This window comes from Erinaceus europaeus, chromosome 3 (assembly GCF_950295315.1).
Source record: "Erinaceus europaeus chromosome 3, mEriEur2.1, whole genome shotgun sequence".
NCBI lineage: Eukaryota > Metazoa > Chordata > Mammalia > Eulipotyphla > Erinaceidae > Erinaceus > Erinaceus europaeus.
Genome location: NC_080164.1, coordinates 113,267,048 through 113,284,053, shown reverse-complemented (window position 1 = coordinate 113,284,053; position 17,006 = coordinate 113,267,048). Strand labels below are relative to the sequence as shown.

General features: G+C 40.3%; 2 protein-coding genes across 5 annotated transcripts in view; one reads left to right on the top strand and one right to left on the bottom strand.

Moving 5' to 3' along the window:
• Window positions 1-1,493: 1,493 nt before the first annotated feature.
• Window positions 1,494-10,935, bottom strand: MRPS18C (mitochondrial ribosomal protein S18C). The gene is made up of 6 exons (XM_007537495.3): window positions 10,673-10,935; window positions 10,023-10,075; window positions 4,492-4,575; window positions 3,000-3,057; window positions 2,209-2,268; window positions 1,494-2,130 (listed from the first exon to the last, which is right to left on the bottom strand). Exons 1-6 carry the CDS (start codon window positions 10,770-10,772, stop codon window positions 2,054-2,056), a joined length of 432 nt encoding a protein of 143 aa, XP_007537557.1. The 5' UTR covers window positions 10,773-10,935; the 3' UTR covers window positions 1,494-2,053.
• A 37-nt stretch (window positions 10,936-10,972) lies between these two features.
• HELQ (helicase, POLQ like) overlaps window positions 10,973-17,006 on the top strand; it is a 46,703-nt gene continuing 40,669 nt past the window's right edge. For 2 of the 4 annotated variants that reach the window (XR_009548986.1, XR_009548987.1), the window contains exons 1-2: window positions 10,973-11,386; window positions 12,268-12,982. Coding sequence is in view for 2 of the 4 variants with exons in the window: in XM_060187744.1 (XP_060043727.1) it covers window positions 11,174-11,386; window positions 12,268-12,982 (928 nt within the window). In the remaining 2 variants the exon portion in view is untranslated. The remainder of the gene's footprint in view (window positions 11,387-12,267; window positions 12,983-17,006) is intronic. The other 2 variants (XM_060187744.1, XM_060187743.1) reach the window with 1 other exon arrangement.

The following is a 17,006-nucleotide window of genomic DNA, read 5'->3' as shown; positions in this document are numbered from 1 at the left end:
AACAGTAATGACAACAATAATAATAATAACAACAAGGGCAACAACATGGGAAAAATGGCATCCAGGAACACTGGATTTGTACGGAGCCCAAGCATAACTCTGGAGGAAAAAAAAAAAGGAAGAGAGAAAAGAAAGGCTGAGGAGCTAACACAGTTATTTATGTAACAAACTTTCATGCCTGAGGCTCAGAGGTCTCAGTGCAATCCCCAGCACCACCACAGGCCAGAGGTGAGGTGCTCTGATAAAAAAAGAGGAGAAAAACACTAAAGGGGATGGGGAAACAGCACAATGGTTAGTCAACATCCCTATTGAGCAGTGCTCTGGCAATAAAAAAGAATAATGAAAGAAGGTATCTTAAGTGGGAAAAAAATGGTGATCAGGAGTGGTGATGTCATGTAGGCACCAGACACCAGCAGTAAATATGGCACAAAGTATTTAGCTCATTTGTATATATTTTGTACTATGACTCATCTCCTTTGAAGACAGCAATGCTGAACTCAGTCATCGAAGCTTGTTGGGGTCAGTACACAGCTGCGCTTCTATTTTTTTTTAAGTATTCCCTTTTGTTGCCCCTGTTTTATTGTTGTAGTTATTATTGTCATTGTTGTTAGGTAGGACAGAGAAAAATTGAGAAAGTAGGGGAAGACAAAGAAGAGAGAGATATGAAGCACCTGTGAAGCAACTCCCCTGCAGGTGGGGAGCCGGGGGCTCGAACCAGGATCCTTACACCAGTCCTTGTGCTTTACTTTGCACCACCTGCACTTAATCTACTGCTACCACCCGATTCCCTGCACATCTATTTTTTAAAACCATTTTAGTTGATTGAACAGAGAAACTGAGTGGGGGGGGGGGAAGGTAGAGAGAACAGAGTTCTCTCAGTTGTGAAGCTTTTGCCCTGCAGGTGAGGACTGGAGGTTTGAACCTGGGTCCTTGTGCATGGTGGTACATGCACTTAACCAGCTGCACATCTATAACTGAGCTTGATGACCACCTTTTCAAGATACTCAAGGGGGGGGGCAGGTGGTGGCACACCTTGCACAATGTACAAGGACACAGGCTCAAGCCCTCAGTCTCCACCTACAGGGGGTAAGCTTCATGATCGATGAAACAGTGCTGGAAGTGTCTCTTTCTGTCTTCCCATTCCCTCTGTCTACCCAAAATAAATAAAATTGAAAAGGGGGTGGGGAACCACTATAGGTCACCCCTCAATTAGTCTCTAACTTTTTGTCTTTTGGCAGTTTGTATCACTACAGTCAACAGTAAGACATAATCCAGACATAAATGGTAGGTCCTGCGACACACTACTTCCCACCCCCCATGTAACATCTCCAACAAGGGAAGACCCCACTATCTTAACCAGGCAAGCATATTTATGCTGGCTGAAAAGCTTCCTGAGTAATTTCAAGGCTATACTCTACCACATGGAAACCATTCCACTTTCCTGGATCCATCTCTCTGAAATCCCATGTATAAGAAAGAAATAGGTCCTAAAGTAGATTTCCAACGTAAACCTTTATTCCATGTTTATCATCTCAATGTCAGTAATATATTTGGGGATGAGATACAAGGGACAATGTTATAGTTCCATTTCTAAATTCTTATGTAAAATGTGTCACATTTCAAATAACTTTTCACTAATACTCATTGTTAGGAAAAGATTCCTGAAATACATTAAAAAAATTTTTTTTAATTATCTTTATTTTTATTAGATAGAGACAGCCAGAAATTGAGAGGAATGGGGAGATAGGGAGAGACAGAGAAACACCTGCAGCCCTGCTTCACCACTTATGAAGCTTTCCCCCTGCAGGTGGGGACTGGGGGCTCGAACCTAGGTCCTTGCACACTGTAACGTGTGTGCTCAACCAGGTGTGCCACCACCCAGCCCCCTGAAATACGTTTTCCTCATAAGATCTCAAACTGTTCAGAGTTAAAAGCCAAGTAATTTAGTTTGATAAGATTTAGCATATCAATTCTTTACTCAAAGTTTACTAAATTTTAGACTTAGTATCAATATCATTTATTGTGAAAATAAGTTTATTGATGGTAACATAGTTTACTCTGGATATTTAATATCACAAACTTTAGGGTCTTTGAGATAGGCTGGATCCTTGTATGTAACAGGCATAAACCCTGTAAAGATAATAAAAAGTCTTCACAAAAGGTGAAACATTTTTGATTATCCCAACTCAGTATTTCAGATGTTCTTACCCATTATTTGAGCTCTCTTAATTGCTTTAGTGATTTCTCTTTGTTTCTTCCCACAAAGACCTATAAAAGAAAAGGCTTTATTACTCATAAAACATACCAACCCTGTAATTTTTTAAAATGTCTTACAATTGTCAACAAAGGGTTGGAAAGCCTGTTAAAGGCAGGCAGTTAAATATCTTGTACTTTACTGGACATACAACTCACAAAACAGCCAGAGACATTCAGTAAATAAATTATTTACAAAACCAAATGATATTATCTGATTTGGCCTATCGGTAATTCACTCCTAGTTTAAAGGCATGATTATACTAGTAGTATATCCCCAGGGCCAACAATATTTAAGCCCAAGTTTTCTACATGTCAGCAAATGGTTAACTGAGCCTATGAAAGGGTGCATAATTATGTCCTTTTGGTCTTTTAAGAAGTTACATTTTTCGGGGCTGGGTGGTGCATGTGGTTGAGCATACATGTTACAATATGCAAGGACCCAGGTTTGAGCCCTCAGCCCCCACCTGTAGGGGGAATTTGCTAGTGGGGAAGCAATGCAGGTGTCTGTTTCTCTTCCTCTCTGTATCCTCCTTGCCTCTCAATTTCTGGCTATCTCTATCCAATAAATGATAATTATATATATATATATATATATATATATATATATATATATATATATATCTACTTTTTTCAAACTACAGGTAGTGTTTTATAGTACTATAAACTATCCGTTTTCTTAAATAACACAAGTAGATTTATATAAATCTTATCAACACTTGAGTTGCTATAACGAAACAGAATACCTGTTATGTGCCGTCCATAAATGCGTCCAGTGAATGGAGAAACAAACTGCGACAAAAGCTGGTTTAAGTTTTGTTTGGAGAAAGAAAAGTATATTAATATATTTGTTGACCATTATTGTGTAAATTCCAACAGACTTTGTCACCTTCAAAACATGTAACGGTTAATTTCAGGAAAACTTCATTATTGATAAAATGACTGAACTATGTGCATATGCTACTAACCCATCATCTTGTTAAATAATGAGTTAGATCTAGTGTGTTGAAAAAAGTCTACAAGAGATCAGTGGGCACCTTTGAGTACTAAGGTTGTTTTTGTGGCTTTCCCATGTATTTCCTTTAAAAAAAATTACTTCATTTTATATTTTTATAGAGGATGAGACAGAGACACCTGTGAATCTTTCCTGCTGACAGTAGGAATGAGGGGCTTGAATCTGGGTCCTTGAGGATAGGAGCATGTGCATTCCACCAGGTATACCACCACCTGGTCCCTATAGATATTTTTCTAAAGTATACATACTTCAGGTACTAAGTATTTCAGTGTACAGATGAGGATTGCCAGTAAAAGTTTACTACAATGAATAGTTTTTATAAAGGGCTTTGTATGACTGATTATCTCTCTATTATAGAAAAAAAATACTGCTGGATGAATTTTAAAAGGAAAACTCTATTTGTAATGTTGGTTATTAGAGGGGAAAGAAAACTGGAAATAAATGCTCTAGAATCTCTAAGAAGCCTCTTTCAATTTCTCCTACATCTTTGATTCCCAACTCCAGAACAAAGACCTCTAAATTAAACCAATACCTATTCTTCTATCAATTCCCAATTATGGTTACCTTTTGAGATTAGCAATGGACTATATTTTTGTTACTGTGCTTCATTACTCACATTACACATACCTTTGTATATATCAATATTTTAAAAACTTTTAGTAAACTGTTATAAAATTGTGAACAGGGACCAGGTGGTGGCACACCTGGCTGAGTGCACATTACAGTGAGCAGGGACTCAGGTTCAAGCCCTTGGTCCTCACCTATAGGGGGAAGGCTTTGCAAGTGGTGAAGCCGTGTTGCAGGTATCTTTCTGTCTCTATCGCTCCTTCCCTCTTGATTTCTGACTGTCTCTATCCAATAAATAAATAAAAATAATAAAAATAAATTAAAAGAAAAAAAAGGAAAATTTTGAGCTACAAAGATGTACTTCACCAGAGAAGCTTTTCCTACACTATGCAATTTAGCTCCAGTCAACTACTATTGATAAGATCACTGGGGCAGAGGAAAATAAATACAACTAAAATCAGTGAGGCAGAACCCAGAGATGGCCACACTGTACCTTTACACAAAAGTACAAGCAGATTTAAATGAATGAAGTTGCTAAAGCAACTGCCTCTGCACCATACCGGTTACATAACAAACTGGATTCTCTTTAGAAAAGGCTGAAAAGGGAGCAAAATCCTGGAATCAAGTATCGTAAGTGAAGGAAAATCAGATCTCACCTGTACATTTTTATATTCTACATGTTTTCCACACAAGATACATTTTTTAAGAGGCTCCTTATAAGGATTTTCCATAGAAATGGGCTAGGAAGAGAGGGAAATAATGATACAGTTTAGTGCACTGATTTCTGAATTAAAGTTAAATGTTAAAATTACCATACTTGAAAGCTATCCAAAACACTAGTTGTATCTTACTGTAAAAAACAGTAAATGCAGACTTCCCTGGACAGACAACCCCACCAATGTGCCTTTGAGCTCCACTTCCCCAGAGCCCTCCCATACTAGGGAAAGAGAAAGACAGGTTGGGAGTATAGATAGACCTGTCAACACCAATGTTCGGCGGGGAAGTAATTACAGAAGCCAGACCTTCCACCTGCATCCCACAATGATCTTGGGTCCATACTCTCAGAGTGTTAAAGAATAGGAAAGCCAGGAGTCGGGCGGTGGCGCAGCGGGTTAAGCACATGTGGCACAAAGCAAAGCTCAAGGACAGGCGGAAGGATCCGGGTGAAGCAAGTCTCCAGGTGTCTATCTTTCTCTCCCCCTCCTCTCTCCATTTCTCTCTGTCCTATCCACCAACGACAACATCAACAACAATAATAACTACAAAATGTTAAAAACAAGGTCAACAAAAGGGAAAATAAATATAAAAAAAAGAATAGGAAAGCTATCAGGGAAAGGGATGGGATACGGAGGTCTGGTGGTGGGAATTGTGTGAAGTTGCACCCCTCTTATCCTATGGTTTTGTCAATGGTCCCTATTTATAAATAAAAAATTTAAAAAAAGTAAATGCAACAGTTTGGCTTATGAAAGAAAGTCCTTCAGAAAAAGACTCAGCATTATAAATATTTCTCTGTACACAATTTAATTTGATGACTGGGGAGACAGCATAATGGTTATGTAAAAGCCTTTTTAAAAAAATATTTATTCCCTTTTTTGCCCTTGTAGGATAGGACAGAGAGAAATGGAGAGAAGAGGGGAGACAGAGAGGGGGAGAGAAAGATAAGACATCTGCAGACCTGCTTCACCGCTTGTGAAAAGACTCTCCTGCAGGTGGGGAGCTGGGGGCTTGAACTGGGATCCTTATGCCTGCCAGTCCTTGCGCTTTGCGCCACCTGTGCTTAACCCACTACGCTACAGCCCAACTCCCTGCAAAAGACTTTCAAGCCTGAGGCTCTGAGGTCCCAGGTTCAATCCCCCAGCACCACCATAAGCCAGTATTGGGCAGTTTTCTGGTCAAAAAAAAAAAAAAATTAAGTAAACCTATAGCACAACAGGAATCATGTGTTTCTTAAATTAATATAGTCCTTAACCACATCCTCACTCCCCCCCCCCCCAATCAGATGTTTTGTCACTCTCTTATGTTGTAAGAAGGCAATGCCCTTTCTTGGTTTTTCCATCTTCACAACTACATTTGATCATATCACAGTCGATACCTACAATCAATATAGGCATTTACAATCTAGACTGTAAACAACCTAGAAATGGCTTTGAAGTCCTTGAACTATACAAATTTTCAGATGAATGCAACTGAATGTCTTTTTCTAGAAATCTGTAGTCTCAAGAGGGGTTTATGACCTAAAAAAAAAAGCTGCTCAATGATTTTCTTTACTCTTAAATTATTATTTATTCTTTTAGCCAAAGGGACTCATCTCCAGCTTATGGTGACAGCCAGGGATTGACCCTGGAATCTCACAAGCCTCAGGCATAAAAGTCTGTTACATAAACCAAAGTGCTATCTCCCAGCTCCTTAAACTTTGTTAATCCAGTTTATATTAAGGTTACAGAATGCTATACGAGCTAATGTTTTTGTGTGGTCTCTTTTTATTTTGATGTGGTCTAATTTGTATCAAATTATTCTCCCTACACCCTGATACCAAAAGCAGACAGGGACACAACCAAAAAAGAAAACTACAGACCAATATCTCTGATGAACATAGACGCGAAAATATTGAACAAAATTCTAGCCAACCGGATACAGCAGTATATCAAAAAGATTGTTCATCATGACCAATTGGGGTTTATCCCAGGCATGCAAGGTTGGGTTAATATATGTAAATCAATCAATGTGATCCACCACATCAACAAAAGCAAGACCAAAAACCACATGGTCATATCAATAGATGCAGAGAAAGCCTTTGACAAAATACAACATCCCTTTATGATCAAAACACTACAAAAAATGGGAATAGATGGAAAATTCCTGAAGATAGTGGAGTCTATATATAGCAAACCTACAGCCAACATCATACTCAATGGTGAAAAACTGGAAGCATTTCCACTCAGATCAGATACTAGACAGGGCTGCCCACTATCACCATTACTATTCAACATAGTGTTGGAAGTTCTTGCCATAGCAATCAGGCAGGAGCAAGGAATTAAAGGCATACAGATTGGAAGAGAAGAAGTCAAACTGTCCTTATTTGCAGATGACATGATAGTATACATGGAAAAACCTAAGGAATCCAGCAAGAAGCTTTTGGAAATCATCAGGCAATACAGTAATGTGTCAGGCTATAAAATTAACATTCAAAAGTCAGTGGCATTCCTCTATGCAAACACTAAGTTAGAAGAAATTGAAATCCAGAAATCAGTTCCTTTTTCTATAGCAACAAAAACAATAAAATATCTAGGAGTAAACCTAACCAAAGAAGTGAAAGACTTGTATACTGAAAATTATGAGTCACTACTCAAAGAAATTGAAAAAGACACAAAGAAGTGGAAAGATACTCCATGTTCATGGGTTGGAAGAATTAACATCATCAAAATGAATATATTACCCAGAGCCATCTACAAATTTAATGCTATCCCCATCAAGATCCCAAGCACATTTTTTAGGAGAATAGAACAAATGCTACAAATGTTTATCTGGAACCACAAAAGACCTAGAATTGCCAAAACAATCTTGAGAAAAAAGAACAGAACCGGAGGCATCACACTGCCAGATCTCAAACTGTATTATAGGGCCATTGTCATCAAAACTGCTTGGCACTGGAACATGAACAGACACACTGACCAGTGGAATAGAATTGAGAGCCCAGAAATGAGGCCCCACACATATGGACATCTAATCTTTGACAAAGGGGCCCAGGCTATTACATAGGGAAAGCAGAGTCTCTTCAACAAATGGTATTGGAAACAATGGGTTGAAACATGCAGAAGAACAAAACTGAATCACTCTATTTCACCAAATACAAAAGTAAATTCCAAGTGGATCAAGGACTTGGATGTTAGACCAGAAACTATCAGATACTTAGAGGAAAATATTGGCAGAACTTTTTTCCGCATAAATTTTAAAGACATTTTCAATGAAACAAATCCAATTACAAAGAAGACTAAGGCAAGTATAAACCTATGGGACTACATCAAATTAAAAAGCTTCTTCACAGCTAAAGAAACCACTACCCAAACCAAGAGACCCCTCACAGAATGGGAGAAGATCTTTACATGCCATACATCAAATAAGAGTTTAATAACCAACATATATAAAGAGCTTGCCAGACTCAACAACAAGACAACAAATAACCCCATCCAAAAATGGGGGGAGGACTTGGACAGAATATTCACCAAAGAGATCCAAAAGGCCAAGAAACACATGAAAAAATGCTCCAAGTCTCTGATTGTCAGAGAAATGCAAATCAAGACAACAATGAGATATCACTTCACTCCTGTGAGAATGTCATACATCAGAAAAGGTAACAGCAGCAAATGCTGGAGAGGGTGTGGGGTCAAAGGAACCCTCCTGCACTGCTGGTGGGAATGTCAACTGGTCCAACCTCTGTGGAGAACAGTCTGGAGAACTCTCAGAAGGCTAGAAATGGACCTACCCTATGACCCTGCAATCCCTCTCCTGGGGATATAGCCTAAGGAACCCAACACATCCATCCAAAAAGATCTGTGTACACATATGTTCTTGGCAGCACAGTTTGTAATAGCCAAAACCTGGAAGCAACCCAGGTGTCCAACAACAGATGAGTGGCTGAGCAAGTGGTGGTCTATATACACAATGGAATACTACTCAGCTGTAAAAAATGGTGACTTCACCGTTTTCAGCCGATCTTGGATGGACCTTGAAAAAATCATGTTGAGTGAAATAAGTCAGAAACAGAAGGATGAATATGGTATGATCTCACTCTCATGCAGAAGTTGAAAAACAAGATCAGAAAAGAAAACACAAGTAGAACCTGAAATGGAATTGGCATATTGCCCCCAAGTAAAAGACTCTGGGGTTGGTGGGTGGGGAGAATACAGGTCCATGAAGGATGATAAATGACATAGTGAGGGTTGTATTGTTAAATGGGAAACTGGGGAATGTTATGCATGTACAAACTATTGTAGTTACTGTTGAATGTAAAACATTAATTCCCCAATAAAGAAATAAATTTAAAAAAATTATTTTCCCTAGAGCAAGAAAACCTACACTGTCCAAATTCAATGCTAGTAACAAACCCATAAATATGTATCTACAGCTTGTTATAAAACTAATGTTGATCCCTCATTTATTAGATGGCTCTCTACTCCACGACTGGTGAATGGGACAAGAGAACTAAAAGCTGGAAGATAAAAATAAGTTTTGTAAAATCCCTTTCTTGGATTTTACAATGATTCCAGATCCCACCCACCAAAACTTTTTTTTTGTTTTGTTTTACATTTTTAAATTCCCAAAATGCATATTTTTAAATTTAAAATCTAAGAAGAAAAATGTGGTATACAGAAACCATGCTTGGGGAGTCGGGGAGCAGCGGGTTAAGCGCAGGTGGCGCAAAGCACAAGAACAGGTGTTAAGAATTCTAGTTTGAGCCTCCTGGCTCTCCACCGGCAGGGGAGTCGCTTCACAGGTAGTGAAGCAGGTCTGCAGGTGTCTATCTGTCTCTCCCCCTCTCTGTCTTCCCCTCCTCTCTCCATTTCTAACAACGATGACATCAGTAACAACAATAATAACTACAACAATAAAAAGGGCAACAAAAGGGAAAATAAATATAAACAAAATTAAAAAAAGAAAAATAAACCATGCTTCTTGTTAAGAAATCTAGGAAATCTGTTATTTCAAGTCACATAGGGACTATCAGGTGGCTCACCCTGTAAGACACAAGTTACTATGTACAGTGACCCAGGTTCAGGCCCTGGCCCACCACATGGGAGAGCCTGCTATGGAGGAAAGCTTCAGGAGCAGTGGAATGGCACTGCTGTGTTCCCCCATCTTCTATTTAAAAGGAGAAAAAGAAGAAAAAAAAATAGGTGCAGGGGACAGAGGAGTGGTGGAGGCACTGAGCCCCAGTAATAACCCTAGTGGCAGAAAAAAAAAAAGTCACTACTCGCCAGTGAGTTATAATTTTCAAACTCAATGTATTAATTATAACTTTCTTCTCTAAACAGTTAAAACAAGAATTTGTTGAGGGCGGGCGGGGTAGATATAGCATAATGGTTATAGAAAGAGACTCTCATGCCTGAGGCTCCAAGGTCCCAGGTTCAATCCCCCTCACCACCATAAGCCAGAGTTGAGCAGGGCTCTGATAAAAAAAAAATCTTACCAGGTCCTCACTGCTGGTTACCTGTCGATATTGCGAACAACTTTTCCACAGCACTGCAATTAAACAGAAAGAGCAACAAACCAACACTGTCAACTGGGTAGCTAAAAGAGATTTTTATGGAGGAAAGATGAATCAAGGGAAAAAAATTTAAAAAACTTTTCTGTTCACTAAACTTTGTGATTGCATAAAAACGCCTTTGGGTTTGAGGCATGGTTAGGATTTAAAGGGGTGTGCTTTCCAGGGATTTGGAAAATGCACATATTTAGCCACCCGTTCACCTCTCACCTGCTTTTTTTGACATTTATTTTTTCCTTCACTCCACCGATATGGTGATTAGAACGCAAATGCTAATGGTAGACAGGAGAGCGCTCCAGGACTGCAGATAGATAGCAGGGCTGCAAGTGCACAAGCACCCAGCACAGTCTGGAATTTGCTGCCCGCTGACTGAAATGTCTTTTCCTTCCCAAATCTTACCTACTCCCTGCCACCTCCCTCCCCCATCACCCTATGACTCTTCTTGTACATTTATCTTAAATAAACGACATCTCGTGCTACAGTAATGAAACTTGGTCTCCTAGAAGCTGGAGTCGAATCGCTCAAGGGGCGTCTCCTCCAGCCCCGCTAGAAGGAGTGAGGCGCACGACAATTACCCGCGTGAGTCCCGGGACCTGCGAGGCCCACAGCAGTCTTCCCAAAATGCGTCCACTCTTTCCTCCCTAGGGCACTGCAAAAAGCAGCCATAGCTGCCATGGTTCCTTCTGCTTCCGTTCTGCTGGTAGAAGCGTCCGCACAAATCCTTCCGGTGCTCTCCCCCGAACCGCCAGAGTAAGGTTCCGCTGATCAAAGGTACGAACTAGAGTGGAGTGAATAGAGGTTTCAATGGATCTGCGCGGCATTTCCCACGATTCCCTTTTCACACCGCTAACTGGGCGCTTATGATTGGACGAGAAAGAGGCGGGCTCTGACGTTGGTGCTGCTACTTCCGGTCGCGCCCTGACTATTAATTTGCTGTCCTTCCGGCAGGTGGATGGAGGGGTCTGCGTTTATAGCCCCAGCTGCTCTCCTCGCTCTGGTCGCCATCGCCCCCTTCCGCTGGGTGGTGGCGGCGAGGTTGCCGCGGTGACGTTCGCGCGGGCTTCTCGGCCCCGTCCATGGATGAAGGAGGTTCCCGCATCCGCCGGCGGGTGTCTGTCCGCAAGAGGACGCGCCCTGGTCTGGAGAGCGCATTCCCCGTTCCCGCCGCGGCGGAGCTCGGGCCAAGGGAGTCGGGGGAACCGCGGGAGCCCGAGAAGCTGGAGGAGGAGGAGGAGGAGCCGTGCGCCGGGGGCCGGCGGCGGAGGACCGCTGAGCTGCAGCCGCTGGAGGTACTGGCGCCCCGCAGCCCCAGCCCTCCGGGACCCTGGCCCGCCGCGGCCTCAACGTGGGCAGGTCCCTTCTGGGCGCAGCCGACCGGCGATCAAGAAGCTTTCTGCCTGCTCTTGCGCACGGCTGCTCGTTCTCACTCCTTTAAAAAAAAAAAACATACATTTATTAGCATTTATTTATTTATTTATTTATTTATTTATTTAAGTTTTTACCATAGCACTACTCAACTTCGGCTTATGGTGGTGCTCAGCAATGAGAGTCTCTGCATAACCACTATGTTATCTACCCCCTCCTCATTCTTGTTCTCTCCATGTTTTATTTAGTCATGAAAACAGACCACCCCCCCCCCCATACATAGGTTGTCACTTAGCAAATAAGTGGCGTGACTGGGACACAAGCCTAAGCTTGGTTGTTACTGCTGCCTGGTTTACTAATACCATTTCTTGCCGATCAACTACTTAAACCAGCTGACTTAACAGATAACAAACCCATATATGAAGACAAGCCTCCAGGTGCTGTGCTCATAATCACTTAATTGTCTCCAGATTTGCATTCTTTCTATTTGGTAGACAGGCTAGTCAGTGTGCAGACTCTTACTCAAACTTAATAGTCCTAAGAACAGAATCTCCCTGGAATGACCAGTAGTATACGCATGATTTTATTGCAAACCAATACCTGTAGGAGCCTGGAATGGGGTGGGAGGGTGGTACTACAGTTATGAAACTTTTCACTTTGTGAAATGGTAATATTCTCTGTTTTAGAGGCTGATTTACATTTAAATCTTTGGTCCATGTGTGACTAGTTATATACTTGATACAACCTTAGGCCAAAGCTTTAATTAATGAAGCTAGAATTGATCACAAACATTTTTTCTTTCCAGCATAATGACAGCGAGGAGGACATGTTTGGTGACAATGATAGCTTTGCGGAAAACTCTATTTTAGCCCAAGTTGATGATCTGGAACAAAAGTATATGCGAGTCTCTGAACACAGGGAAGATAGCACTGATGTCACCACTGAAAATGTCTGTTTAGAAAACGTGGAGTGTGACAGACTCAGCAATACTGCAGCAGGCGATTCAACTAAATTAAATGTGAATGGATATACAAAGAACCAGAGGAGGCTTAAAGCAGCCTCTCATGAACCAGAAGCTGATGTTTTGTATGACATACCTTCTTCACAGGTTTTATACTTTGAAAGCATGCAGAACTTTTCAGATAATTTGGGTGGTCAGACTAATAAAGATAGGAAATGGGACTCATCCTCTTGCAAGATGGTGAGTGAAGAATTGTCACATAGCATCAAACAACCCCAGGGAACTGATGAGTCTTCTTCTAAAGTCAGAAGTAGTTCAGATGTGAATAGGAGAAAAAGTCTTAAAGATTACCTAAAAAGTGCCATGACTGGAAATGCCAAGGCCCAAACACCAGTGCTTTCTAGGACTAAACAGCTCCAAGAAACTCTCCTAGCTGAAGAAATCAGCATGGCTAAGAAAACAATGGAGTCCTCATCAAATGACCTTGGTCCTTTTTATTCATTACCCAGCAGAGTGAGAGACCTTTATGCTCAGTTCAAGGGAATCGAACAATTATATGGTAATTTTTTTTTTTTTTTTTTTTTTTTTGCTGAGCTGAAAAAAAAGTGACATTCTTACCATAATATTAACATAAGGTCAACAGAAAGCAGATGATTTCCACGGCTATATTTTTTCAACTTATAAGTCAATCAAAACATTAATCCTCTCTAACATTTTATCTCTGCCTTATTCCCAAACCTCCGTCCTTACTTTCATGGTCATAGTTCACAAGCCCATTTCCTTGCTGTTTTCCATCTCTCAAATAATTTGCTATGCATTCCAACTCTGACTTTGTATTCTCATTTATGATTACTAGAGTATCTAAACTCAGTGATACTTCTGGTATCTTCCTAACTCCTAGTAGCTTACCTGATGCAACTGTATAAGCCCTTCTTGAAATACTAATTTCTGAACTTTCTTGACTCCTTTATTTTTTACCTCAGTTTTTATAGTTGATATTTCCTAGGCCGATTCTTCACTACCAGTATTGAAATGCCATTGGTACTCAAGATATCTAAAAAAATCAGTATTACCACTGATTAAAATTAAGTAACTTTGAAACAGCTGAGATTAAGTGCAAAGAGAAAGTTTTAATAGTAATAAGGGCATTTTGAAGCATTTTTCAAAAGTCCCAGGCTGTTGCATGTACTTGTGTATATATCATTTGAGTCAGAGGGCCAATAGGTAACATATTGGAAAAGCCTGTGAGCCAATCATAAGGTTTTGTTTGTTTGTTTTTTAATATTTTGTTCATATGATATAATATCACATGAAAAAGAGAATAAGCTCAGAGCACCTTTTTGGTTCATGTGGTGCCAGAGATAGGAACCAGGAACCTTAGACATGAATGTCCTGTACTCTACTAGCTAGCACTGTCACCCTCTTCCCTGCCATACTTTAAGTTTGGGGTTTGTTGTTGTTGTTGTTGTTTCCCCTCCTGTGTTTTTGTGGTTCTGGGGAATGGATTCAGGACTTCATGTATGTGTGTTGTCACTACTGAGTGGTGTAGGTCATTTGAGAAAGAGACACACCCACCCTGCTCCACCCTCCATGGAGTTCCCTGGTTTAGCCTGTGCTGTTCCCACCAAACTCGAACCCTGGACCTCATGTATAGGAAAGCATGCACTACCCCAGGTGAACTTCTTTCAGCCCAATTGTAAGTATTCCTGAAACTAAGTCAGTGTCTTATGAAACATGAGTTTCCACCTAAGGGAGAAGAAGATAATTAGGTTGGAGAAGTAGGACTACTGGAGACAAAGTCTAACATAAACTGCAGAAGTCTGATTTCAAGTTGTGAGGGCCACAATTAAGAGCTAGTGGTATGTATTGTCCTTGAAGTAGATTTTAATATTCTTCCATCTGCTGTTCTAGCAAAAGTGCTAGAAGTTCTTTGTTTCACCTGCTTCTGCTTGAATGAGTACCCTGAGAACAGAGTTTTAACTCATCTTTTTTTCTGCCTGGTACCTTTTCAACCATTGAGGAACTGACAGCTTAGTTATGAATTAGAATTCTGACCCTCTCATATAAACACAGGTTTAGATCTCTGAGCCTTACCTAGTGATCTATTAAAAAGAGCTGGTAATGCTAATGATAATAATTATCTTACGAGTAGATACTGTATCACAGACATGCCAAACTTAGACTTGGGTAGTGACTTTCAGTGATTATTTTGGTAACTTTTTTTTTTTAAGTTTAGCATCTGCTGATGCTTTAATAAGCTTCATCAAAACCTTCACAGGATCACCATTAACATAGTAATTGGAAACATGAAAAGCTCTTTGTGAACTTCATCAGGCCTCTGATTCTATAACAACTCCATAAGGGGCCTCTACTTCTGAAACATTTCGCCTCTGAGCAAAAGAACTAACCCAGCACTCAGGCAGGACTTCTCTGGTCAAGGCACAGGGATAGGCAGCACAGCAGGACAGTTAACACAGGAAACCTACAAGGAGAAATTGAAGAGTCCACAGGCTTTGGGGTCTCAGGCTTCCTGTCTCCTTTCAGTAACTTCTAATAAACTTAAGAAAACAACTTGTAATCTTTTTTTCTTCTTTCACTTGTAGGCCTGGCTTCATACATAATAAGATCAATTTAAATGGTAAATATCTGTGCTACTTTTTGTTGCACTAAAGCAGTGGTTCTCAAAATGCAGTTTCTGGACTGTAAACTTGTTTAAATCTGAATGTACAGACCCCACTTGAGGCCCACTGAACCGAAACATCTGGGGCTGGCACCTGGTAGTCTGTCTCAACAAATCTCTCTAAGGGAGTTAGAACCACTGAGCTGGAAAACCTCAACCTTTTATTGTTATTTTTGCCTTTTAATCATAAATTGTGCTTGATGTTTTTATGTGTAAATGCTGATGACTAAGTTTATTTTTTTTTTAGATGTGAAGATAAACGATACTCTAAAATTCTCATTATTTTGAATACTAACTTTAAAGATCTGAGTTGGGGGGGGGCAGGCGGTGGCACATCTGGTTAAGAGCATACATTATAGTGCACAGGGACCTAGGTTTAAGCCCCTTGATCCTCACTTGCAGGGGGAAAGCTTTACAAATGGTGAAGCAGGGCTGCAGGTGCCTCTCATCTTCTTCCCTCCTTATCTCGCCTCCCCTCCCTTCCTTATCTCTCCTCCCCTCTCAATTTTTCTGACTCTATCCCGTAATAAGTAAATAAAATTTTTTTAAAAATCTGAGTTGGTTGAGATGTTGATATGATCAAGTTGTCATTCACAAAAATGTGCAGCTTGATAACTAATGGATGATACCAGTTGGGAGGTTCTGACATACTTAACTATTAAATATTTTTGAAATGTTTAAGTGAAAAAAAAAAAAGGACATAGGGAGTTGAGCGGTAGTGCAGCAGGTTAAGCGCACATGGCACAAAGCACAAAGGACTGGCAGAAGGATCCCAGTTCAAGCCCCCGGCTCCCCACTTGTAGGCGAGTCGCTTCACAGATGATGAAGCAGGTCTGCAGGTATCTATCTTTCTCTCTCCCTCTCTGTCTTCCCCTCCTCCAGTTCTTTCTGTCCTATCCAAGAACGACATCAATAATAACTATAACAGTAAAACAAGGGCAACAAAAGGGAATAAATAAATATAAAAAAAGAGAAAAAAAGGACATAGACATTTGCATGCATTTGGAAATCACCAGAGCAAAATAAAGTTACTTGTAACTGTTATTCAGAGATGACTTTTTCCCCTTCATCACAGGGGCTTTTGCTGCTCCAGGCTGACATCCAGAAAGAGACAGGGAGAAAGGGAGCAATCAAAACACAGACTTCCCGCAGTGTAGTGGGAGCTAGTTTCTGAAGTCACTCATGCACATGGTACACCAAGTGCCTTCCCAAGTGAGCTATTTCCCTGCCTAGATTTACATTAAAAAAAATTTTTTTTTTAAGATGTGTATTTTTTTAAGAGAAGAAGAGAGAAAAAGAGAACTAGACTATCTGTATGCAATGCCAAAGATCAAACTCTGGACCTCATGTTTTCAAGTTCAGTATTCTACTCACTGTGCCACCTCCTAGATCTCAACTGTTTAATATCTGCAACTTTTTTCATTCAATATTTTCTTTCTTTTTTTTTTTTAGAAAACATGTAATACAGCCAAAACCAATTTTTCTATGCACATATCATAGTATATACACATAACTGGGTTCATACTAACACACTTATGATTTACTTTTTTTCCACCTCTATATTAAGTATATAGTAATCTACCTTCCATCTCCCTTTTTAAAAATTTTTTTTATATTTATTTTCCCTTTTTTTGCCCTTGTTTTTTCCTTAATTGTAGTTATTGTTGTTATTGATGTTGCCATTGTTATATAGAACAGAGAGAAATGGAGAGAGGAGGGGAAGACAGAGGGGGAGATAAAGATAGATACCTGAAGACCTGCTTCACCACCTGTGAAACGACTCCCCTGCAGGTGAGGAGCTGGGGACTCCAACCGGGATCCTTATGCCATCTTTGCGCTTCGCGTCACGTGCGTGCGTTTAACCTGCTGCACTACTGCCAGACTCCCACTCTTCCTTTCTTTA